This window comes from Oryzias melastigma, linkage group LG2, assembly GCF_002922805.2.
Source record: "Oryzias melastigma strain HK-1 linkage group LG2, ASM292280v2, whole genome shotgun sequence".
NCBI lineage: Eukaryota > Metazoa > Chordata > Actinopteri > Beloniformes > Adrianichthyidae > Oryzias > Oryzias melastigma.
The window spans coordinates 22,172,656-22,193,035 of record NC_050513.1 but is presented as its reverse complement, the minus strand read 5'-3'; the positions used below and the strand labels follow the sequence as shown (position 1 = coordinate 22,193,035).

The 20,380-nt window shown below is 39.5% G+C and overlaps 1 protein-coding gene across 2 annotated transcripts; it reads left to right on the top strand.

The window, feature by feature from the left end:
- The first annotated feature begins 261 nt into the window (after positions 1 to 261).
- Positions 262 to 10,536, top strand: tdgf1 (teratocarcinoma-derived growth factor 1). Of its 2 annotated transcripts, none has more exons than XM_024268523.2 (6): positions 262 to 812; positions 883 to 938; positions 2,171 to 2,277; positions 5,156 to 5,270; positions 6,934 to 7,043; positions 10,056 to 10,536. In XM_024268523.2, exons 1-6 carry the CDS (start codon positions 790 to 792, stop codon positions 10,236 to 10,238), a joined length of 594 nt encoding a protein of 197 aa, XP_024124291.1. In that variant the 5' UTR covers positions 262 to 789; the 3' UTR covers positions 10,239 to 10,536. The 2 variants fall into 2 exon arrangements, with proteins under 2 accessions (XP_024124291.1, XP_024124290.1); XM_024268522.2 differs by having other exon boundaries at positions 267 to 812; positions 2,171 to 2,353.
- The last annotated feature ends 9,844 nt before the right edge of the window (positions 10,537 to 20,380 follow it).

The window sequence follows — 20,380 nt, the reverse complement described above, 5'->3', positions numbered from 1 at the left end:
CTCACTGTACCGCCGCTCTCACCTTCATGCAGCTCATACAACCCTAACAGTAAACAGATATAGCAAAGAATCAACAAAGTTCAAGCTTAAGAAAAGCTGAAGGTTTGAATGTGCTGTATATGGATGCATAAAGTTATGACACTAATCAGCAGTTGGTTTGTTTGTTCTCTTTAGTCCGGGGGGGAGGGGGGGGGGCAGACACCACCCCATGACTATGAATAGACTCAGACAGTGAGGGGAGCATGGGGTTAGCCAGGTCAGTGAGATCTCTGTGAAAGTGGGATCTCTGGATGCCAAGAAGCTCATGAAAGAGGAAGGAATGAAAGCAGTCAGTTAGAGCTAGATATACTAGATAAACTCTACAGCTATAGCGAATCTCGAACAGACTTTTAGACGCAACACTTTTCTGAGTTTGTTGATTCCAGCGCAGACGGAGAGCCATTGAGAGTGGGTGTGGCCTCCACGGCCACTCCCTCCTAAAGAGGGATCACCTGCAGAGAGGGGGGCGGGGTGAGAGAGGTGTAGACAGGGCAGGACGCCGAGTTTCCCCTGAGGACTCGCGGAGCAGAATCAGCTGTTCTTCCAGGGGATCCAGTCTCCTCATCGATCCGCGTCTGCGTGGAGGATGAAAGAACAGAAACCAGGAGCGCAACAGGCTTTCGACTGATGGACAGTTTCCTTCCGCTTTCATTGAGGAGCAGACATTTTGCGCATCTTCATTATTCAGTTCTTGTGTTTTTCCCTCTGATAACGTGGATCGTCAGTCTGTAGTTACATTTGTGGATCTCAATGGGTTGGGCGCAGATGCTCAGGTGAGTCTTGAGAGGTCTCAGGTACTTCCAGAGTGGTTCCCCTCCTCTAAACTCTGTCTGCTGTTTCCAGGATCGCGCTCTGCGCAGTGATGAGTCTGCAGAGCGCCGGCGCAATGCGCACCTCAGGTCTGTAGGTCTTTCCAACTGGCGTATATTATACACGGTATTTCCCAAATCGTGGCAATTGTACGCATTTTACTGAGACTGGGCTGTAGGGTGAGGAAACATTTGAAATGAGTTTACAAAAATGGAAGAGTACAAAAAACAAGAACAAAAAAAAAAAAAAATGGGTAGGGACAATGCTAGTTATAACTTAAAATAACAACAGTTTTGATATATTTTAATGAATTTTTCTTGGTTTTGTTTGAAATGCGTTTAAGACATTTAAAATAATCAGAGGAATAAATCAAGAGGATATTTAGTGAAGGGCGAAGGTTTTTCCATTTACATAAATGAATGAAATGTTTGCACAAAATAATAACAAAATGAATGACATCAGAAACCTACGGGTCCAGATTTTCCATAAAGTAAATAACATCAGGTTAAAAAAAGAGGGAATATTAAAATTTTTTAGTGACAACCAAATATAAACACCAGAATATTTTTTTATGTTTGCAACTATAAAAGAAATGCTCTAATGTTTCAGATGAACAGAAGATACATGATTCAAATTGGAATTTGAATCTTTTATTTAAAAAAAATAGATATTTTAAAATGTGTTTCTTTCATTTAAGATGCAAGTGAATATTTTATGACTAAAGAAAGTGATTTATCCATCAGAGTGGTTTAATTTACATCCAGTATTTGTATCAAAGTTGCAGAAAGGTTTTTGCTTTAAGGTTAAAGTTAGCAGTTTATTGTTTTTATCTTTTATGAGGATATCATGGTCTGGTCTGTTGGTCTGTTCCTCATGCCTCCATCAGCTCAGCTACAGCCAGGACTGCTTAACCCTGTCATGCACAGGCTGTGTCTGAGCGTCCCACATGTGTGTTCTGCGGTGAAGTAGCCACACCCCCAGTCTGACTCATGTGGTAAAGAAAGTCAATTGTTGTTGTTTCTGGGACAAGCTAACATTTCAGTGCAGGTCTACAGGATAAACAATGAAAAAAATAAGTTATTTTAAAAGATAAAAAATCAAATTTGTTCAAGTAAATCCAACTTGATATGGTATGTTGTTCTATTTAGTTCTTAGTTGATGGAGGTATCCGTTTGGAGTAGAGTTACAGTCATTTTATCATCCTTCTTAAATAATTCTTAATGTAACTCTTCTAAAAAATCCACATCTAAATGTTGGGCTGAAATTCTGATTCATATATGTTTTTCCAGATAATAACGATGAGTTCTGACTGTTTTTTCAGGTTGCAGAGAGGGTAACTGCAGCACAAGCCCAGCCTCCCCTGCCTCGCCTTCCCCCTCTCCCCCTGCAGTCATCTCCTCACAGGACTTCCTGGGTCAGTTTACCCAGGTGAGTTCGCCAAACAGCGGGGACCGTAAACACCGAGACGCCAGCGCCGTCCTGCCCTTCATCGGGCTCACCGGCAGTAAGTTCAGACTTGGCTGCTGTACACACAGATGGAGGCTGAGGAGGGAACGTCAGTTTACCCCAAAGTGACAGGAGCTGTTTGTGAAGAGCACACAGGCCACAACCATGCATTTCTTATTGTTTACATCACACATGTCAAGGTGGCCCGGGGGCCGGATCCGGCCCTCCAGATCATTTTATTTTATTGTTATTATTGACCCAATGTTATCTTACACTCATTTTTAACTTGTATAATTTTGACAAAACATATTTTATAGAGTAAAATATTAAAAGTTATTTAAGGTTTAAGTCGATTTATTCTGGAATAATATTCCTGACTTTTTATTATTCATAATTATGTTAAAAAGTTACAGTTTTAAAAATTTAAAAATTGTCATTCTGTTAGCTTTTTGGACTATTTTGGCTTTTACTTAGATTTTTTTAGGATGTTTTGGAGTTTAGCTAATATTCAGCCACATGCTAGCTGTTTTGGCTAATTTAGAATTGTTTTAAACATTTTTAGACTGTTTTTAGGCTGTTTTGGAGTTTGGCTAATATTTGCATGCTAGCTGTTTTGGCTAATGTTGGCTTTTTTCAGGTTTTTAGGACATTTTAAAGTTTAGCTATTTTTTCAGCTACATGCTTCTTCTTTTGATTTACCTAAGTTGTTTGTTTTTTTAACGTTTTTTAGGCTAATTTGGCATTTAGCTAATATTTTGGTTACTATCAGATTCACCATCTTCAGCTCTCAGCACTAACATCTTCAGTTGCCAAATTCAGCTTACAGCATTCACTTTAGCATGATCACAGGTAATGCTATATATCTAGTTCATAATTATGTTAAAAAGTTACAGTATTAAAGTTTTAAAAATTTAGTTTTAGAGTGTTCAGTAAATGTTTATCCTGTTCGGCCCGCGACCTAAGATGTGTTTTGGATTTTAGTCTCTTGTTCGATTGAGTTTGACACTTCTGATTTACATGGAGGAAACCTGTATTTAAGTTAGTTTAAAATGAAAAAAATAACTATGAAATATTAAAGCTTTGCGCAGGAATTACTTTAACATAATGATGTAGAATGATCACACACTTTTGGGGGTGCAACGGTGCATCCACTTTTCTTCATTTTCATCTTGGCTTGGCCCTGAAACACTAATAATTCTGGATGTGTCATCTTGGTGCCAGTTTGTTTTTCTGCCAACAGGCGATGTTTGTAGAGATTCTGTGTTTGCTGATGTGAAGCGGAGGATGGCTGGAATGCAGCCAGCTGGAGGCTCTGGTTTGTTTCACAGATTTCACAGGGAGGGATCGACAGCTGAAGGCAGCGCGCCCAGCAGCCTCCTAATTGTTAATCAGAACTTGCATGGAACACAAATGACTGCAATCACAGTAGACTGGCAAATCTCTAATGGTACAAAAAGTACAAAGTAAGCTCCAGAAATGTATATTTTAGGGGGAAAGTATTTAAAGTTCAAATTTTAAACCCTCATCTCCATAAATCTTTTGTTTCAGTTAGCATCACTGTCAGCAGTTTGACTGCATCAATACAGTCAAGCTATATTTTATTCTGTTGTCAAATCAATCTCAGTATTTTTTTCATTATGATTTTGCAGCTTTTAGCCAAAATGCAAAAACGTGTTGTTTTTAAGACATATTTTCTGCGGAACAGCAGGATTTCATCAGAAAATCTCCCTTTGGGATGTGGGCGGGACATTTATTTACACTCTCTCCCCCTAGCTTACAGCCCCTCACAACCCCGAGCTAACATTAGTGTAACATAAAAAAACAGTGACCAATATCAGAGCTTTCCAGCGGTACAGTTTTGATCCAGATGTCAGCTCAGAACAGGAAAATGTAGACGTACATGGTTTTATTTGTGAGTGGATGATTTAGAACTGGAGTGGAGCAGGAAGACTTGGGCCCGCCCATTTCAGTTCCTGCATCATCTGCGTCTGATCATCTCAATGTGAATAAAAAAATATTCAGAACCGCAGCTCTACACTATTTCCAAGTTTCCGTCCTATCCCCTATCTACTTCCAACCCTGGACAACAGCCTGAGACAAAATCACGCACAAATCTTTAAAAATCATGAATCTTGCGTGCATGAATCACTTGTTACACACACACACAAAACCACATTTACGCACAAATCTGATGTGAAACTCTTTTCACGTCTCCAAGATTCGTCCATAAGTGATGCATTTGAATGCTGTGAGAATGCTGGGTCATCAGAGTTTTCTTTTCAGCTGCTTTGAACTTAGATTGTGAATATTATCTGGTGAAACTTGACATTTTCCCACTTTCCTATACAGATATGCCTGATAATTTATACAAATCCAAAGTCAAGAATTGCACTCACACAAATTTAGTTTTTTCTTTATAGTCTGTAATACAACATTGAGATACAGTTTATAACCAAAATTGCTCAAATGCAATGCATTGTGGTCTGTATTTGCCAATCTAGTGAGCATCGATGCACACTGGATTTTTGCAGAGACTTTAGGGAAATTTTGGAATTGTTGATTCAGACAGCACTACAACATGACTATTGTACTATGTAGTGCACAATGTAGTGAGTTGTGAAAAAGTCAGACATAGAATTCATCTTGAATTCTTTGTATGTCCTCCATCATGAGAAAATGCTACAAGAACATGTTAAAAACACCATTTTCATTGGAGTGGATCTTTAACGTTTTAACCAAACGTGAACACCCACAAAGTGTCTTTTACTGTCAGATACATGCACACAGAAGCCGATGCAAGATGAAAGGTATCGTATTCCACTGTGTCGGTGACTGTAGCCTCAACGGTTTTGTTTTTTAGGTGCAGAGCAAAGTCGGAACTGCTGTAAGAACGGAGGAACCTGCATCCTGGGCAGTTTCTGTGCCTGCCCTCCGTTCTTCACCGGGAGGAGCTGTGAGTACGACACCCGAGTCAGGTAAGAACACTTGCTGTAAATGATTCTTCTATAGTTTTATCACCAGATTATCTTCAGGATAAGGTCCATGCTCTGTCCAGCAGCCTAAAACTGGGGATCAGTCCATTCAAACATGTTCACTTGAAGTGATTGAAAAGCAGATTTTTGGGAAAGTTCCAATCTGCCAGCACACGTGGCAGCCATCTTTAGTCTGAGCTCTCTAAGGAAAGACTTCCCCATTGCATGCTGGTTGAAAGCAGGATCTCAAAGCCTGATTCTCCAGCTGCAGACCCAAACACCCTCACTAGCTCTGCTCCAGCTTTATATGTTTCAAACCGAGCCCAGGGCCCGCTCCATGGATTCATGTCAAAAGCCACAAATCTGAAGTCCAGGATAAAATGAAGCAAAGAATCAGTCAAACCATTGAACAAGGAGAGAACTTTGAAGTGGGATTGAAATATTTAATTGAGAAGATATTTGTGGAACATTTCACTGAGTATGAAAATCAGAAGTTTTTTGGAGGTTGTACTCTGGGCTGGAGACATCTTGCATTTTAGTGATGGTGGTTCAAGGCAGAACCACGGCGAGTGAAAAGGCAGGATAGAGGAACGAGGCAGAGGAAGGCTGGAGGAACACTTGGACCAGACAAAGAGACCCAGAACCCAGACGCAGATGGTGGTTAGGCAGGACCGCGCCAAATCGAAGAGCCAGGAGGAGAACAGGGTGGAGGAGGGCCGGCGTAATGTCTGGAATGTGGGAAAACTAATTTGACTGTATTTAAAGGCAGAAGTCTGATTGTGATTGGCTGTGAAGAAAGTGAGTACTTCAGCTATTGGCTCCCAGTGCGGACCGATTGATGATGTATAGACCATGCACGCCTGAGAGGAAGTAGATCTTCCTTATTAAAGTTGCGCTAAAGCTTCACTTTAAAGCAGCACAGCATAGAAATAAAAATCCCTCTCTTGCTGCACATTCTTCAAGGAGATAAGCCAAAGATGTCCCAGTGACATGGGCCTTGATCTCTGGAACCCATGGCTGGACAAACAGCTGTTGTAGAAGCGGTTCCTCATCCCAGGTGATACCTTTAAAGGACGTGTGTTAAAGTCAAGGCCTGGGGGCCGGATCCGGCCCTCCTGATCAGTTTATTTTATTGTTATGACCCGATGTTATCTTGCTCTTATTTCTATCTTGTATAATTTTGACAATATATTTTATAGAAAGTAAAACATTTAAAGTTATTTAAGGTTTAAGTTGATTTATTCTGGAATAATATTCCTGCCTTTTTATTATTCATAATTATGTTAAAATGTTACGATTTTAAAGTTTTAGAAATTGGCATTGTGCTAGCTTTATGGACTATTTTGGCATTTACTAAGCTTTCAATTTCAGCATCTTCAGCAGCCAAATTCAGTTTACAGCATTCACACTAGCATTATCACAGATAATGCTATATATCTAGTTCATAATTATGTTAGAAAGTTTAAAATTGTTGTTTTAGAGTGTTCAATGAATGTTTATCCTGTTCGGCCTGCGACCTAAGGTGTGTTTTGGGTTTTGGCCTCTTGTGAGATTGAGTTTGACACCCCTGATTTAGAGAAACCTTTAGTATCTCTAAGGTGTTCAGAGTGAAAGGACTTTTGTCCACTGCAGTTTGGTAAAGTGAAAGTTCTCTGTTTGTCTGCAGGCGGTGTGGGTTTGTTCCTCATGGTGAATGGGTCCAAAAAGGCTGTTCTTACTGCCGCTGTGTCTATGGAGTCCTGCACTGCTTCCCTGATGTCTTTCACAATGACTGTGGTAAGTTAGACTGGAGAAGGTTGGTCAGAGTCTGCTGTCATTCTGATCACTGAAACAGTCTTCCAGCGTTATGGTTTATAATTACCTGGCATTGCTACTATGTTGTATTTAGTGTTTTCAACGGAGTGATGTTTTGATGTTGTCTGTCAGCTTGTTATTACAATGTAGTTTTTACCGCCAAGGGGTGGAGGATCCACCGACTCCTGTTGGTCCTGTCACATTCACACTTCTCATTCCTGCAACAGAACATTCCTTCAGAGTGTGAACTGCTGTCTAAGTGCCTGCAAACTGCTCATTTACAAATCAAGGCTTTTATCCTGAATGTAAAACAGTCTCACTCTTTAAATACCCCAAAAAACGATGACTCAGCGAACACTAAGGGCAAACATGCTCTGGTTGGGCAGTTTTTCTTTCAAACTTCTTGAGAAATGTGGTTTACATCAATAATAGGGCTGCATTAGTCGACTAATCGACAACTTATCGACTTAAAATAGTCAAGGACTAATTTAATAGTGGATTAGTCGTTTCTTCATATATTTTAAGGAGTCAGAGTGTAGTAAAGTTGAACAAAGTTGTGAACGTTCAGCACCAAAAAATTTACTTTTTTATATTTGAGTAAGGGAGACCAAAACTTTATCTTCACTGAAAAATGTTTCCTTGATTTAGATGCCGACCTCATTAGATTTAATCTTGTTTTAATCCCAGAAACTAATGAAGGACAGAGGCTGCAGGATTCATTAAAAGTTTAATAACTTATCATCTTGATTGTCTTTATTTTTAGTTAGTTTAAAGCTAATGATGGTTAGTGCTTTACATCCAGCTTATGTGTGACCTGATTAGTCGACTAATCGGAAAAAATAATCGGCGATTAGTCGACTATTAAAATAATCATTTGTTGGCAGTCCTAATCAATAACTCATCCCTCCATTGTGTCCTTAATGTTACTCATTTTAAAAAGTTAGTCTTTTGGACTATAAGGTTAATTAAGTGAAACCGTTGGAAAGGGAAGTCAAACAGCGGATTGCAGGATAGACTGTCTATTTCTAATGAAAGTTAAAGGGTTTTAAGTGTGTCCTATGGTCCATAATATACAGTAAGAGTAGCTAAGCTCTGATTGAACTGTGGTTAGTTGGATTTACAGATGTATGACGTCCATGCAGCACTCAGGATGTCTTCAATTTAATTGGAAGTCATGTGAGCGCCTGGAAACAAAATGAACAATTTCATATTCAGAGAAATACTACTTTCTCTTTATTTTTAGGTTTCAGTCACGACATTTATACTAATCATAATATAACAATCACATAAATATAAATCAGTGTTGTATTCTACAGGGTGAAGTAATACTTTGTGGCTCCTGTGGGGTTGTTGTAAGAAGTCGTCCTGAATCCTGACTCATGATCCAGTCTCAGTACCACATCATCAAATGAGTAGAGATTTGTTTAGAACCTCTCTGTCATCATTAACATGACACGTCCACTAAATGCTACATCAGCTCCAGCTACAGTGAAGAGTATACATGAACCCTGACTGAGGTTCTGTTTGTAGGAGCTCTGGGTCCATAACGACTACCCAAAGATTTAAAGATGTCTCTAAAAATCTAGTTTATTTCAGTGTTTCCATCTATGGCAGGTCTTCTGGTATGTGCTGAGTAATGAATTCAATCAGGGTCCTGCTGTATCTGAGTGTTGTCCAACCCTTTGCTGAACCACAGTGTTCTGTTCTGCAGACGTCAGTCATCAAACTGAAGGCTGGGAGCACAGCCTGCTTTGTTGTGCCCCAGTAGAACATGTCTGCTGAGGACTGTGTGGAAAGATGAGATAAGATGGTCTTCATTCAGGGAGAGAAGGGGTGTTTAGGTAATGGAGTTCTGAATTTGGGGATGTGTAATACTAAAAATTAACAAAATTATTTTATAAAACACATGAGTAAAAGTATCTAAATCAGAAGTGTCAAACTCAATCACAAGGGGCCAAAATCCAAAACATCCTTTAGGTCGTGGGCCCAACAGGATAAACATTCATTGAACGCTCTAAAACTAAGTTTTTAAAACTTTAAACCGTAGCTTTTTAACATAATCATGAACAAGATATATAGCATTACCTGTGATAATGTTAGTGTGAATGCTGTAAGATGAATTTGACTGCTGAACATGCTGAAATTGATAGCTAAAATCACTGAAGCAGATAGCCAGCTAAAATATTAGCTAAATGCCAAATTAGCCTAAAAAACTTAAAAAAAACAAACAACTTAGGTAAGTCAAAAGAGCTAGCATGTAGCTGAAAAAATAGCAAAACTTTAAAATGGCCTAAAAACCTGAAAAAAAGCCAACATTAGCCAAAACAGCTAGCATGCAAATCTTAGCCAAACTCCAAAACAGCCTAAAAAAAGTTAAAAAATTCTAAATTAGGCAAAACAGTTAGCATGTAGCTGAAATATTAGCTAAACCCCAAAACATCCTAAAAAAATCTAAGTAAATGCCAAAATAAAAAACTAAAATATATAAATAAATAAAAAAACCTAGGTTAGCCAAAACAGCTAGAGTGTAGCTGAAAATGGGCTAAACTTCAAAATAGCTTAAAAAACTGAAAAAAGTCTACCTTAGCAAAAACAGCTAGCATGTAAATATTAGTTAAACTCCAAAATAACCTAAAACATCTTAGTAAGTGACAAAATACAGTAGTCCAAAAATCATCAGAATGCCAATTTTTAAAACTTTAACACCGTAACCTTTTAACATAATTATGAATAATCAAAAGGCAGGAATATTATTCCAGAATAAATCAACTTAAACCTTAAATAACTTTCAATATTTTACTCTCTATAAAAATATATTTTGTCAAAATTATACAAGTTAGAAATGAGTGTAAAAGCTTGTATAATTTATTAGTTCTTCCGCGGCCCGGTGGCAAGGGGTCCACGGACCGGTAGTGGTCCACGGTCCGACCGGTGGTTGGGGACCACTGCTCTGAGTATCTGCTACTGAAACCAGTTTTTCCTTTTGCTCTCCAGATGACTCGGAGGAGGTGGTGCGTTGGTACCATTCGTCGGCTGCTGGGGGCATCTCCACTGGACACTCCGTGTTGTTGCTGCTGCTCCTCGCCCTGCTGGGTTTGCTGTGATGCTTTCTCCGGTTCAGGCTCAGTTTCAAACTCTGAGCCTCAGTGGAAGACGGACAATGTTCTTTCACGCTGAGAGAAGCTGCTTCCTGATGATGGCCAACAAAGATCCAGATCTAAGGGGAGGTGGATGTGAAACTGCACTCGGGTTCTGTCATCATTTACAGGAGTGTCTCCAACAAACGGAACCCTCTAGCAGTGGACTACCTTTGGAGGATGGAAAAGAAGTGACGCTGAAGATTGGATTGACTGATGTGAAGTGCAAGTTCTTCATGAAAGGACGTTTGAAGTTTCTTTTTTGTCATTTTTTCTTTTGGCACATTTGGTGTGATGTTCAGTTTTTAACAAAAAAAATAAACAATTTTATTTATGTGTTATTGTGTAGCTGTTGTGTTGTAGGGAGCAGAAAAACCTTGTAGCCACAAGAAAGACCTCTCAGATGTGATTACAGACACAGCCTTGGATGTCAGAGTGACGGCGTTCTGCCTTCCACCTCCCCGACTCTTATCTGTGGGTATTTTCAGAGGGAGCTGCTCTCTCTGCTGCTGTTATCTACATACTTTATTGATGAGGCTTTATTTGATTATCTGCTGCTCTCTTATCTAAGACAAACACATCAGCTGTCGTTCTGCAGTCTGTCAGCCTGTTGGCTGCCACAGCTCACGACTTGAAAAGGAAAAGGCAGAAGAAAAGGCTTTTAGAATAAAAAAAACTGTTATTTCTGATGTATTATTGATAATTTATTTACAAAGTGGACAACACAGATGATATATTGACAAACAGTTTCCTTATCCTTAAAACCCTCATCAACAGACTGTTTTAAACATGGTGAAAAAATTAATGACAGTCTGTAAATGAAAGGATGACCAAGTGGAAAGCAGAACCTGAAATATTTTCACAAATTGAAACTTTTTTTCATTCATCTCAATGAAATGTTGTCTGAGAAGCGACCTGGTCACCCCCTGTGGATGAAGCCCCCCCATGTAAAGGCTTCCTGATTCCATAAATCCCGGAACAGCAGGGAGGAAGCAGCTTCTCTGATTAGGAATGAGAACAACTCTTGACTGGACTCGCTTTGAGACATTTCTTTAGATCAACACGTTTCTGTAGTCAAACTGTTGGAGAATCGCTGTCAACAAAAACATGGATGACTGATGGAATTGATCCATTTTCTAAGAATTAAGAATAGTCTTGTGTATTTTGATTTGTATTTGCAATACTTGGAATACTTCCTCATCAGATGAAACTGTTCAAAATTGATTTTACATGAATCTCATGGTTTCCCTCTTACGTGTCTTCCTTTGGTTTTTAAAAAGCAGGACCCACCCTGTATTTTACAATTGTTTCAATGACAGCTGGAAAATTAACAAGACTTTTTTCGTTACTTTCAAGAAACATGCATGAATGATTCAACTAAAACCCTTGTTGTAAAGCCAGACGTGTTGATCCTGGAACCAGAACTGATTGAAATCTGCTCTTGATTCCATGAAGCTCCTCCTGCTCCGGTGTGGCTCAGGCACAATGCTGGTGAACGGACACGTCAGTGATGTCTCGAGTTAGCTCTCATGTGTACGGAGCTGATGTAAAGTCTTTTCAGTTCATTACTGCTCTCCACTGATTTCTCTGACCTCTATCGCAGAGGAAGTCTATTATTTTCTGCTCACTCATCTGTAAAATGACATCCGGCTCAAATGGAATGTACTTCTCTATCAGACTTTCATTCAGCTGTCAGTAATGTTTCCATTCAAAGTGACTATGATGTCACCTGAATATAGTCTGTATGGAACTATAATACAGGTAAAAGAAGAGGTCCACCCCACAGGCCTGCACGTCTGCTGACCACCAGCTAACAGGAATCTTTGTGCTTCTGTTGTTATTTGTCATTTCATCCACTCATTTCCTCTCCTTTTTCTTTATTTCTCTAAAAAGACATGTCTTTTGAGAGGCTGCTTTTGCTGGAGGTAATTTCCTTTGTATCTTTCTAGATACGACTTCAGATTCTTTTCATTATTGGGGAATATTTCAGCAAACACATCCAGAGCTGCTCTACAACTATGCAAACAAAAAAATATTGCATTTCTAATCCCTACTTGCACAAAAGGTTTCTAAGCACAACTTTTAAAAATAAAAAGTAATTATAAAGTGAAACTTCTATTTCTATTTATTTATACATAAATGAATCATGTCTTCATGTGTCTCTCAGTATAGAAGCTAAGTTTGGTTTTGTTCTTTTCATTAACGACTGAATTTCTTTCCAGCTTTGAAATAAAACTTTTATGTTTTTGCTTTTAAGTAGATGCTACATTTAGGTAATTTTAGAGCTAAAGTGGTTTGTCACGTATTTGCAACAACAGGCAGAAAGGGCTTCATTAATTAAAAGAAAAAAACAAGGAAAATGTATCTGACTCTACATGTCAGCACTACCAAACATGAAACAGAAAGAAGGTTCATTTTCAAACATCTATTCCAATTTTCAACATATAGATCATAACACTTTCATTTTTACATTTCAAATCTGAATTTACTGCATCAACTCAATAATTACGAAATTGTTCCTACATGTATGTCGTCCTGCAACAGACTGGTGACATGTTCAGGGTGTATCCCACCTTCACCCAACAGAAGCTCCATTTTCAGGCTCTGTGACCCAGAAAATGTATGGATGAAACAGGGTGATATCATCAGCAAACAAATTATTTTAATCAGTTCTAATATCTCTACAAAATCATTAGTTTTTTATATAAATTAGTTTGGCTCAAGAACACAGCCCTGGGGTGTCCCATTTAATGTTACAGAGTTCTGTAACATTAATTTTACCAACTTGTTTCTGTTTTGTGAGTTGCTTTTTATCAAATGATGACCAACTCTAACTATAGTTTTTTCAAACAATGAATTATCAATCACATCAAAACAACACCCTGAATGAGGAGTAGGGGTACAAACAGCAGTTTTCTGCAGTCACAGAGGGCGGTGCTCACCTGGATAGACCTGGCAGGTTGTCCAGCAGGCCACGCCCATCACAAACAGCTGATTGTGATGTGTCATGAGAGATGAAACATGCTGAGGTAAACCTTATAAAGGGGGTGCAGGAATTGTCTGTGCCAGGATCTTTATCCTCGTTTTTTCTCTTTTGCTCAGAACAAACAGCTGTTTGTTTTTTGTTTGTTTTTGTTTTTTTTACTGTTTTGCCTACAAAGTAAAAAAAGGAAGATCCAGACAGCTTCTCTATCAGAATGAGAAGACTGTCTCCACACCATCCACCAGGAATACAGAGGAAGAGAAAGGAGAAGCAGACTCAGAGAGGAGGGATTTCATAGATTAATCCCACAGTAATCTGAATGTAATCTCTTCTTTGTTATAAAGCCAATAACAGCTCCAGTCATTAAAAGAAAATTCACCAACTGGACTAAAATGCACATAAAGGCTAAGTGGAAAATAAGATTTGCCTTAGCTTTGTTCTCACTTCAAATCTCCAGTGGTGCGCTCAAACCGAAGGATAAGACCTGAAAAGTTCATGTCAACATTTGACAATCCCCCAGAGAGCCTGCTAAAGGGATTGGAGCAGATTTGAGGAGCTGCAGATGAAGACAGCAGTCGCTGCAGAGGAGGAGCAGTGGGAGACAGGAACAGATTAAACCGGATTAAAGATGTGAATGAGAGGTGGAACGATCCCGTTCTCCACCTTCCGTCACTAAAGCAATGTGGGGTACAGTATTTAGACCACAAAATGCCTCTGAAAGGTTTTACTGTCAGTGTTGAGGAAAATAAGTGGAGTCTAAGGAGAAAAATAGGTTGAAGAAGAAACTGCATGAGGGCTTCTTATCTCTGCAGGTTCCTCAAACAGCAGCTTCATTTGTTGATAACAGATACAGAAACACCTCAGTGTGTGTTGATCTGCTTGTGAGGAGCGTCAAAGCTTCACTGCACAGAAAGGTAATCGTCTCTTATTGCAAGAGTATACCATTAATTCATTTTTCTTTGTTGCTGGCAAGCACTCAAGTTTTTTTTTTACAGAAAACGGCAGGTTGTTGACTGAAGCACAAACATCAGGTGCTGCTGAAACTCAAAATCTCAGTATTTTAGCACATCAGTCCTCTGACTTGGTGGAGCTGTGGGAGTTACAAACAGGAATGCTCATTAACTCAAACAAAAGGACTTATTTGTTCAAATATAAATGTTGCGTAAGGATTGGAGTGTTAAACACTGCCAACGACCCACTCTGATAAAAACTGTTTTTGGTGTTTTTAAACATAATTTTGAAATATTTTTCTGATGATGGAGGACATAATTAAAGAAAGTCAAGATTAAAACTGCATTTGTGAGTATTTCTTTGTTCGGTAAATTATGAGTAGATGTAAAAAGGTTGTTAAAAAAAGCCTGTAGTTGTAATATAAGTGCTTCAGTCAGCTCTGCTCCATTCTGATGCATCCATTTACTGACTGAGGTTTGAGGAAGGACATTGAAGCTGAAGAAACTATTTGGAGCCATCTTGGCGCTTTAGCCTCCTTTTCACAGAGCGGTCCGGTCCAGTTAATTATGGCGAGCTTTTCCACTCAGCTAAGCCTCACTTTCACTGAGCGCTTTGTTTTCATGGTGCATGTGTGGTGACCGCTAGCGTGTCATTGTAGTGCGACACCCAGCAAAGCAACAACAACGGAGGTCATCCAGCAGCTCGTCTTTTTCTCTCTTTATTTTTGTACATCGTACCCAAGTGGCTGGGTGGCTCAGTGGGCTAGGTGAAGGGCTGACACGCAGGAGCCGTGGGTTCGATTCCAGGGTTGTCCACTGATCCCCACCCAGATTGGGTCCTTAGACAAGACCCTTGATGCTGCTGCCTAACTGGGTCCCTGTGCCCCTCAAGTACAGGGTTGTGTCAGGAAGGGCATCCGGTGTAAAAACTCTGCCAAATCACTGATGCGAAACAGTGGGTGCTGTTACGCTGTGGGGACCCCGAAAGGGATAAGCTGAAAGTGAACTACTACTTTTTGTACATCGTATAACAGGAACTTAAAGAAGATTGCAGGCGGCTAAGAAGAATGCCTAGCTTAGCGCTATATTGGTGCTTTCTACTGACGTCATCATATTCTGCCAATCAGCGGGTGAAAACAACAACTCCGCCCCATCCGTCCCGTTCTATTTTTCTATGGACGTACAATGAATAGGCGCCCTCAATAGGTACGGGTCGGAACTGTTCAATAGAGTTGGGCACCGAAAGTCAGTTCCAAGTAGGAACCACTATGATTTTTGTGGTTCTACCGAAAGTGAAAGAAGCTGTGTCATCAGCCAATCAGGAACTCAGCTTTGGGCACGTGACGTTTTCTGTGACCCGATCAGCAGGTAAAATACTAATCCAATACGAGGGTTTTTGTCCTGAGCTTCCATCCATTTCCTTAACTTGCTGGTCCTGCAGGGGTTACCAGAGAACATCTCCAGGAACTGTGGGTAATCTGGACAGATCTGCAGATTGTCACAGCGGTTCTCTGGCTGCAGCCAGCCTCCTGGACTTCAACGGAGCTCGCTCGCTCAATACGCCGGCAGACATACAGCCTGCTCGGGTCTCCTGAACTGTGATGTTTTACTTATTTTCGTTGAGACAATAATAAAAAAAGGTCTCTTAATTTTAATGCGGAACACCCTTTAAACTCAGTCACAGAGACACAGAAACACAGTGGAAGAGGCTGTCATCCAGACACACCCCTCCATAACCCCTCAGACACAGTGGTGTCTAGCTCAAGATCACGTTTGACAAGCGGCGAGCAGCAAATTTGCCGTGCAGTGACATATGGGTGGGTCGCCGGTTTGCAGGTCTGAGGTTGAGGAGCTCTGATGTAATGGGAGCAGCCAGCATGAAAAACTACGACACCCAAAACGTCTTAACCAGGCGTCAATATGTGATAACTTGGGAATGAAAGTGTGTTGATTTGGGAAGATGTAGGCATTATTTTTTATTACTGAAGTACCGAAATTTGTATGTATTAGGCCCCAAGACAGAGACGAAAGAACCGCTTTGGTACCAGAACCGGATAAAACCCAATTGGTGCCCAACCCTACTGTTTAATGGGTCAATTTAAGAATGGAAACACTCAAAAAACTGCTCAGTGGAAGTCAAGCTATAGTTTAGCCACAAAAGACAACTCAAGGTCCAAAACAAACTTGAAATTTTTAGGGTTAAATTGGACCAATAGCAGCAAACAGTCTTTGATATCCTTTGACAGGAGTATCAGTCAGCTGCCCAACAGAATGATCCACCGCATACCTCACTGACTGCAGTAACTTTGATTCATCTAAAATATTTCACACAAAATGTGAGAGTTCTGCACTTGAATGGTTGTGATGTTTCTTTGGTTTTTATCCGGCTCTGTTTTCCTTGTCAGTCACACCAGGTTGGAGTTTGAATCATCCACACGTCATGATTTGTGTGAATGAGTGTGAGTGAATGTGAGTGAATTTAAATCTCTGGTTTTCAGATCTTGTCAGGCCATTTGCTTTTTGAGTCTCAGTCGGGGTGGTTTTTACTCATTCTTCAGTTTATTTATGAGACGTTTACATTTCTGCTACCAAGCTGCACATTGGATCCCACACCTCCAGATCCTGTCACAGATCTGATTGGCAAGATCTGAAGAAGTCTTTAAATGTCAGCTCTGTTAATGGAAGTTCTCTGTTCAACAAATGTTTGGATGGATTTGTATAAAGTTGTTTTGATGGTGAACATGACTAGTTCCTCTTATCTGTCAGATCCATCAAAAAACATGAAAAAACATAAGAAAGTGCCAAAAAAAAAACAACCTCTTTTTTTTCCTGGATAAAAAAGACTGGAATCTTTAGTTGACAAATATTTTGTCATATTCTGGGACAGAACAAGCAAAGACGACTATGGATCAGAAGCAGAGCAGGAACATGAAGCTAACACAGCCTGCAGATGAATAAACTGGAGACTTTCATGCAACTTTGAGGAAAAGGCCACGTGAAGAGTTGTGCAGTACAGTTGGTGTGTTGGTCTGTACAGCATATTCAAACGCGCTCAGAGAGAGCTGTTCTGATTTTTGGGCAGAAGTAAACCTAATGCAGCTGCTGAAGAACACAGAGCTGTCCATGTGAGCAGAGATTCAGGGCCATAACAGAGTTAAAAATAAAAACCTACAAAAGCAAAGATAAATCAGCCTTTCATTTCAGCCAGCGCTAGACTGTAACTCACTCAAAAGCTCTGGATTTGTGTCGCTTCTGCACAATTTTAATAAAGTTTCAAGGAAGATCTACCTCACTTCCAGGAACTCTGGGCTTTTATTATTTTAAATGCCACTTGTCAGTTTGCTTTTATTGTAAAGCAAAAGCTAAATTGCCCACCTCCATCCAAATCCTATTTTGACCTTTAAATTCATGATGTTTATTCCCTTCATTCCAGACTGTTTCTCTGCTCCTTCTTCAACCTTTTCTTCAATTCTTTGGCATGCTCTGGCCTTTAACCACCTGAGTCTAGACCAGCAGTTGGCAAACTTTTAGACTAGAGGGCCACAAAGGGTTTTAAATTGTGACAGAAGAGCTGGACTAGGAACAGATGTTTGGAGAGCTTTGATAATCTGCTTCAAAAGAGAAATAAATAACATTAACTCTGAATGAAAACACGCTTTAAATCTGATTAAAAATAATACAGATTAAAACAGAACGTTTTGGAGTTTTTATTTCAAAATGTGTGTCTTTTGTTCTCATTTTAGTGCCAGTTGTACCAAAAGGTTCATGTCCATCAGTGAAAACACAAACTTAGAGAAATGCTGTGTTTAAGTGGTGTTGGGACTATAGGAAAAATGACTGACTTAGAAAACATGAACCGAAAAACAACAGTCTTCAAACTCCACATGAATGCAGAATCATTTTTTTGACTTAACCCAACGCCGGGTGATTTTGACCCGAGCAAAAGTATTTACATTATTTTAAATTTGTTGCATTTTCTGAGTGTCATGGGTCCCTGGGTAAAGTCTCACATGTCCCAGGAATGAGTGGACCAAAGGCCAAGTGTACAGGATCATTATTTCTTTTATAATAAATTTTTTCTTCTTAAATTCCTGCGTTTTCAGTCATTTTCAAGCATTTTCTTAGGATCTTCCTATGCCCCCCCCCCATTTTGTTGCATAAAGCACAGTTTGAAATAAAAGAAAAACTACTCCAATTTATCATGTGTTGTCAGATCTTGATATATTTTTTATGAGAAACACTTTTTATTGTGTATTTTGTATCCGGTAAAACTTACCCAGCAAAAGTGATGGTGTAACTTTTTATAGTGAAAGTGTTCTTAAAGGAGCCCCACGTCTAAAGTAACAAACACCTGTTTGAGCTGGAATTTATAGAAGACAGCACACAAGAATGATGGGATTCTGCATCGAAAATGAAAGAGTTTAGCTGATCACCGCTAGCTCAGTGGAGAAATTGAGTGTTGGTGTTAGAGTGGAGGCGGAGCTTTCAGAGCAGACTATTTTTGAAAGGGGCGGTCTCACAATGTTACATCAGGTCGCTTGTTTTTTGGGTATGGGAGGGGCTGCTGCTGAGAGTTCAGGTTTTTAGGGGATTACTCAGAAATGCATGAATGGATCAGAATACTGCTTTGGGTTTTTTTTAGAGAGGAATGAACAGTATAATACACTTAAAAGCTCAAAAAGTAGCTTTTTCATGGTGTGGTCCCTTTAAGAGGTCAGATCTTATAAAACTCAAAGCTCTAAAGACTCTGTGATAGACTAGTGAGCCCCACCCAGGGTGAACCTGCCTTTGCCCCACAGATGGCTCCAGCATCCATGTGGCCCTAAGCGAGAACAAGTTAGTATAGATGGATGAATGATCTATAATTAAAACTATTTACAAGAAACATACTCTTGCACATTTATTCATTTAATTTCCTTTTCACCTCTTCACAGTGTTAAGAATTTAAAGTTTAAACTTTTCCTATTGATTTGCTGTGTTTGTATTTTTCTGAAAGTTTAATAACGTTAAAAAAAGTTTGAAAAAATAGTTTTGCAATGCGAGCTTCCAGTTGCTGTAAGCTCTGAAAGAAAAAAGAAGGCGGTTTGCTACATCAGTATTAAATCATGAAGTTCAGACAGCAACAAAAATTCACAAGCAAACAAAAGAACTCAAAACAGATTGTTATCTAGAACTTTGTCATGATAACACATGGTGATTTTTTTTAAAAACAGAGAGGATCATCAAATCTTTGCTTTAGAAGGAGGAACTAGTCCTGGATCGAGAAGATCTATGGAATGAGGAGAAGATCATATTGTTCATTTTGCATTACTCATTTTACTGTGGATAAATGTTTGTAATTATTGCATTTTTAAAAATCTAAAAAGCATCATTTCTTGTGTTTTTATTTGTGTCGTTTTTACCTCAGATTGTCTGGACTGATCATCACATATTAAACACAAAGATCCAAGTATGGAAGCTTTCTGGCCCAAACTTAGCTCAGCTTCTGTGAGACAGAAGTGTCAGTTGTGTTAACTATATGTTGAGGTTTGAATCAGCTGGAAAAGTCCTGCTTTTCATTCTAATCAAATCTAAAGCAGATCTTTTAAGTTTGATGTTGAAGGTTGGAAGGTTCTGAAAGAAGAAGTTGAAAGAAGGTTCTAATGCCTGCTAGAGTATGTTCTGGGGTTTTCTGAAACTTTGAAGCAAAGTCCTTTAACTGCTTGCTCTGTATTTTTTTGCAATAGTTTATTCATGAAGGACAAAAAGAACCAAAATGATCTGGATGGTCTGATCCAAAAGGAAAAAGACACTTCTTTCTTAAAAGAGAACAAGTGCAGCAAGGAGAAGGTCAACCTGATCAGAGTTTCATGGTTATGGCCTGGAGCTGATGTAGTTTCACGTCTGAACACCCAAACATTCAAGCATTCCTTTATTCTTTCTCACATTAAAATAAGTCTTCAGTCCGTTCTCTGATCTCACAAGTGTTCCTCTTTTCTTAGTGGTTCTTTTCCTCATGTTGGTCTGGTCTTCATTCTATTTGCTGCTGTTAGATTCTGATTAGTTTCCAGTGATCTAACCTGAGAGGAAGAACATGTCCCCTTCCTCTTACAAACATGCAATAGGGTGAAGGGGAGGGTGTCTGTATTGCAGTGCACTGCGGGGGATGGACTACCTGCCAGTGGCCCCCCTCCTGTGGCCGCTGCATGGATTTGCCCCTCCCCTGAATTTTATTTGCACCTTAGACATTTAGGACCCTTGGTGGGGGGG

Bases quoted from the DNA above. Each gene is read 5' to 3' on its own strand.
- tdgf1 (XM_024268522.2), top strand. From the start codon at position 790: ATGGGTTGGGCGCAGATGCTCAG. The intron at 939-2,170 runs GTCTGTAGGTCT...CTGTTTTTTCAG, and splicing joins CGGCGCAATGCGCACCTCAG to GTTGCAGAGAGGGTAACTGC. The intron at 5,271-6,933 runs GTAAGAACACTT...GTTTGTCTGCAG, and splicing joins GAGTACGACACCCGAGTCAG to GCGGTGTGGGTTTGTTCCTC.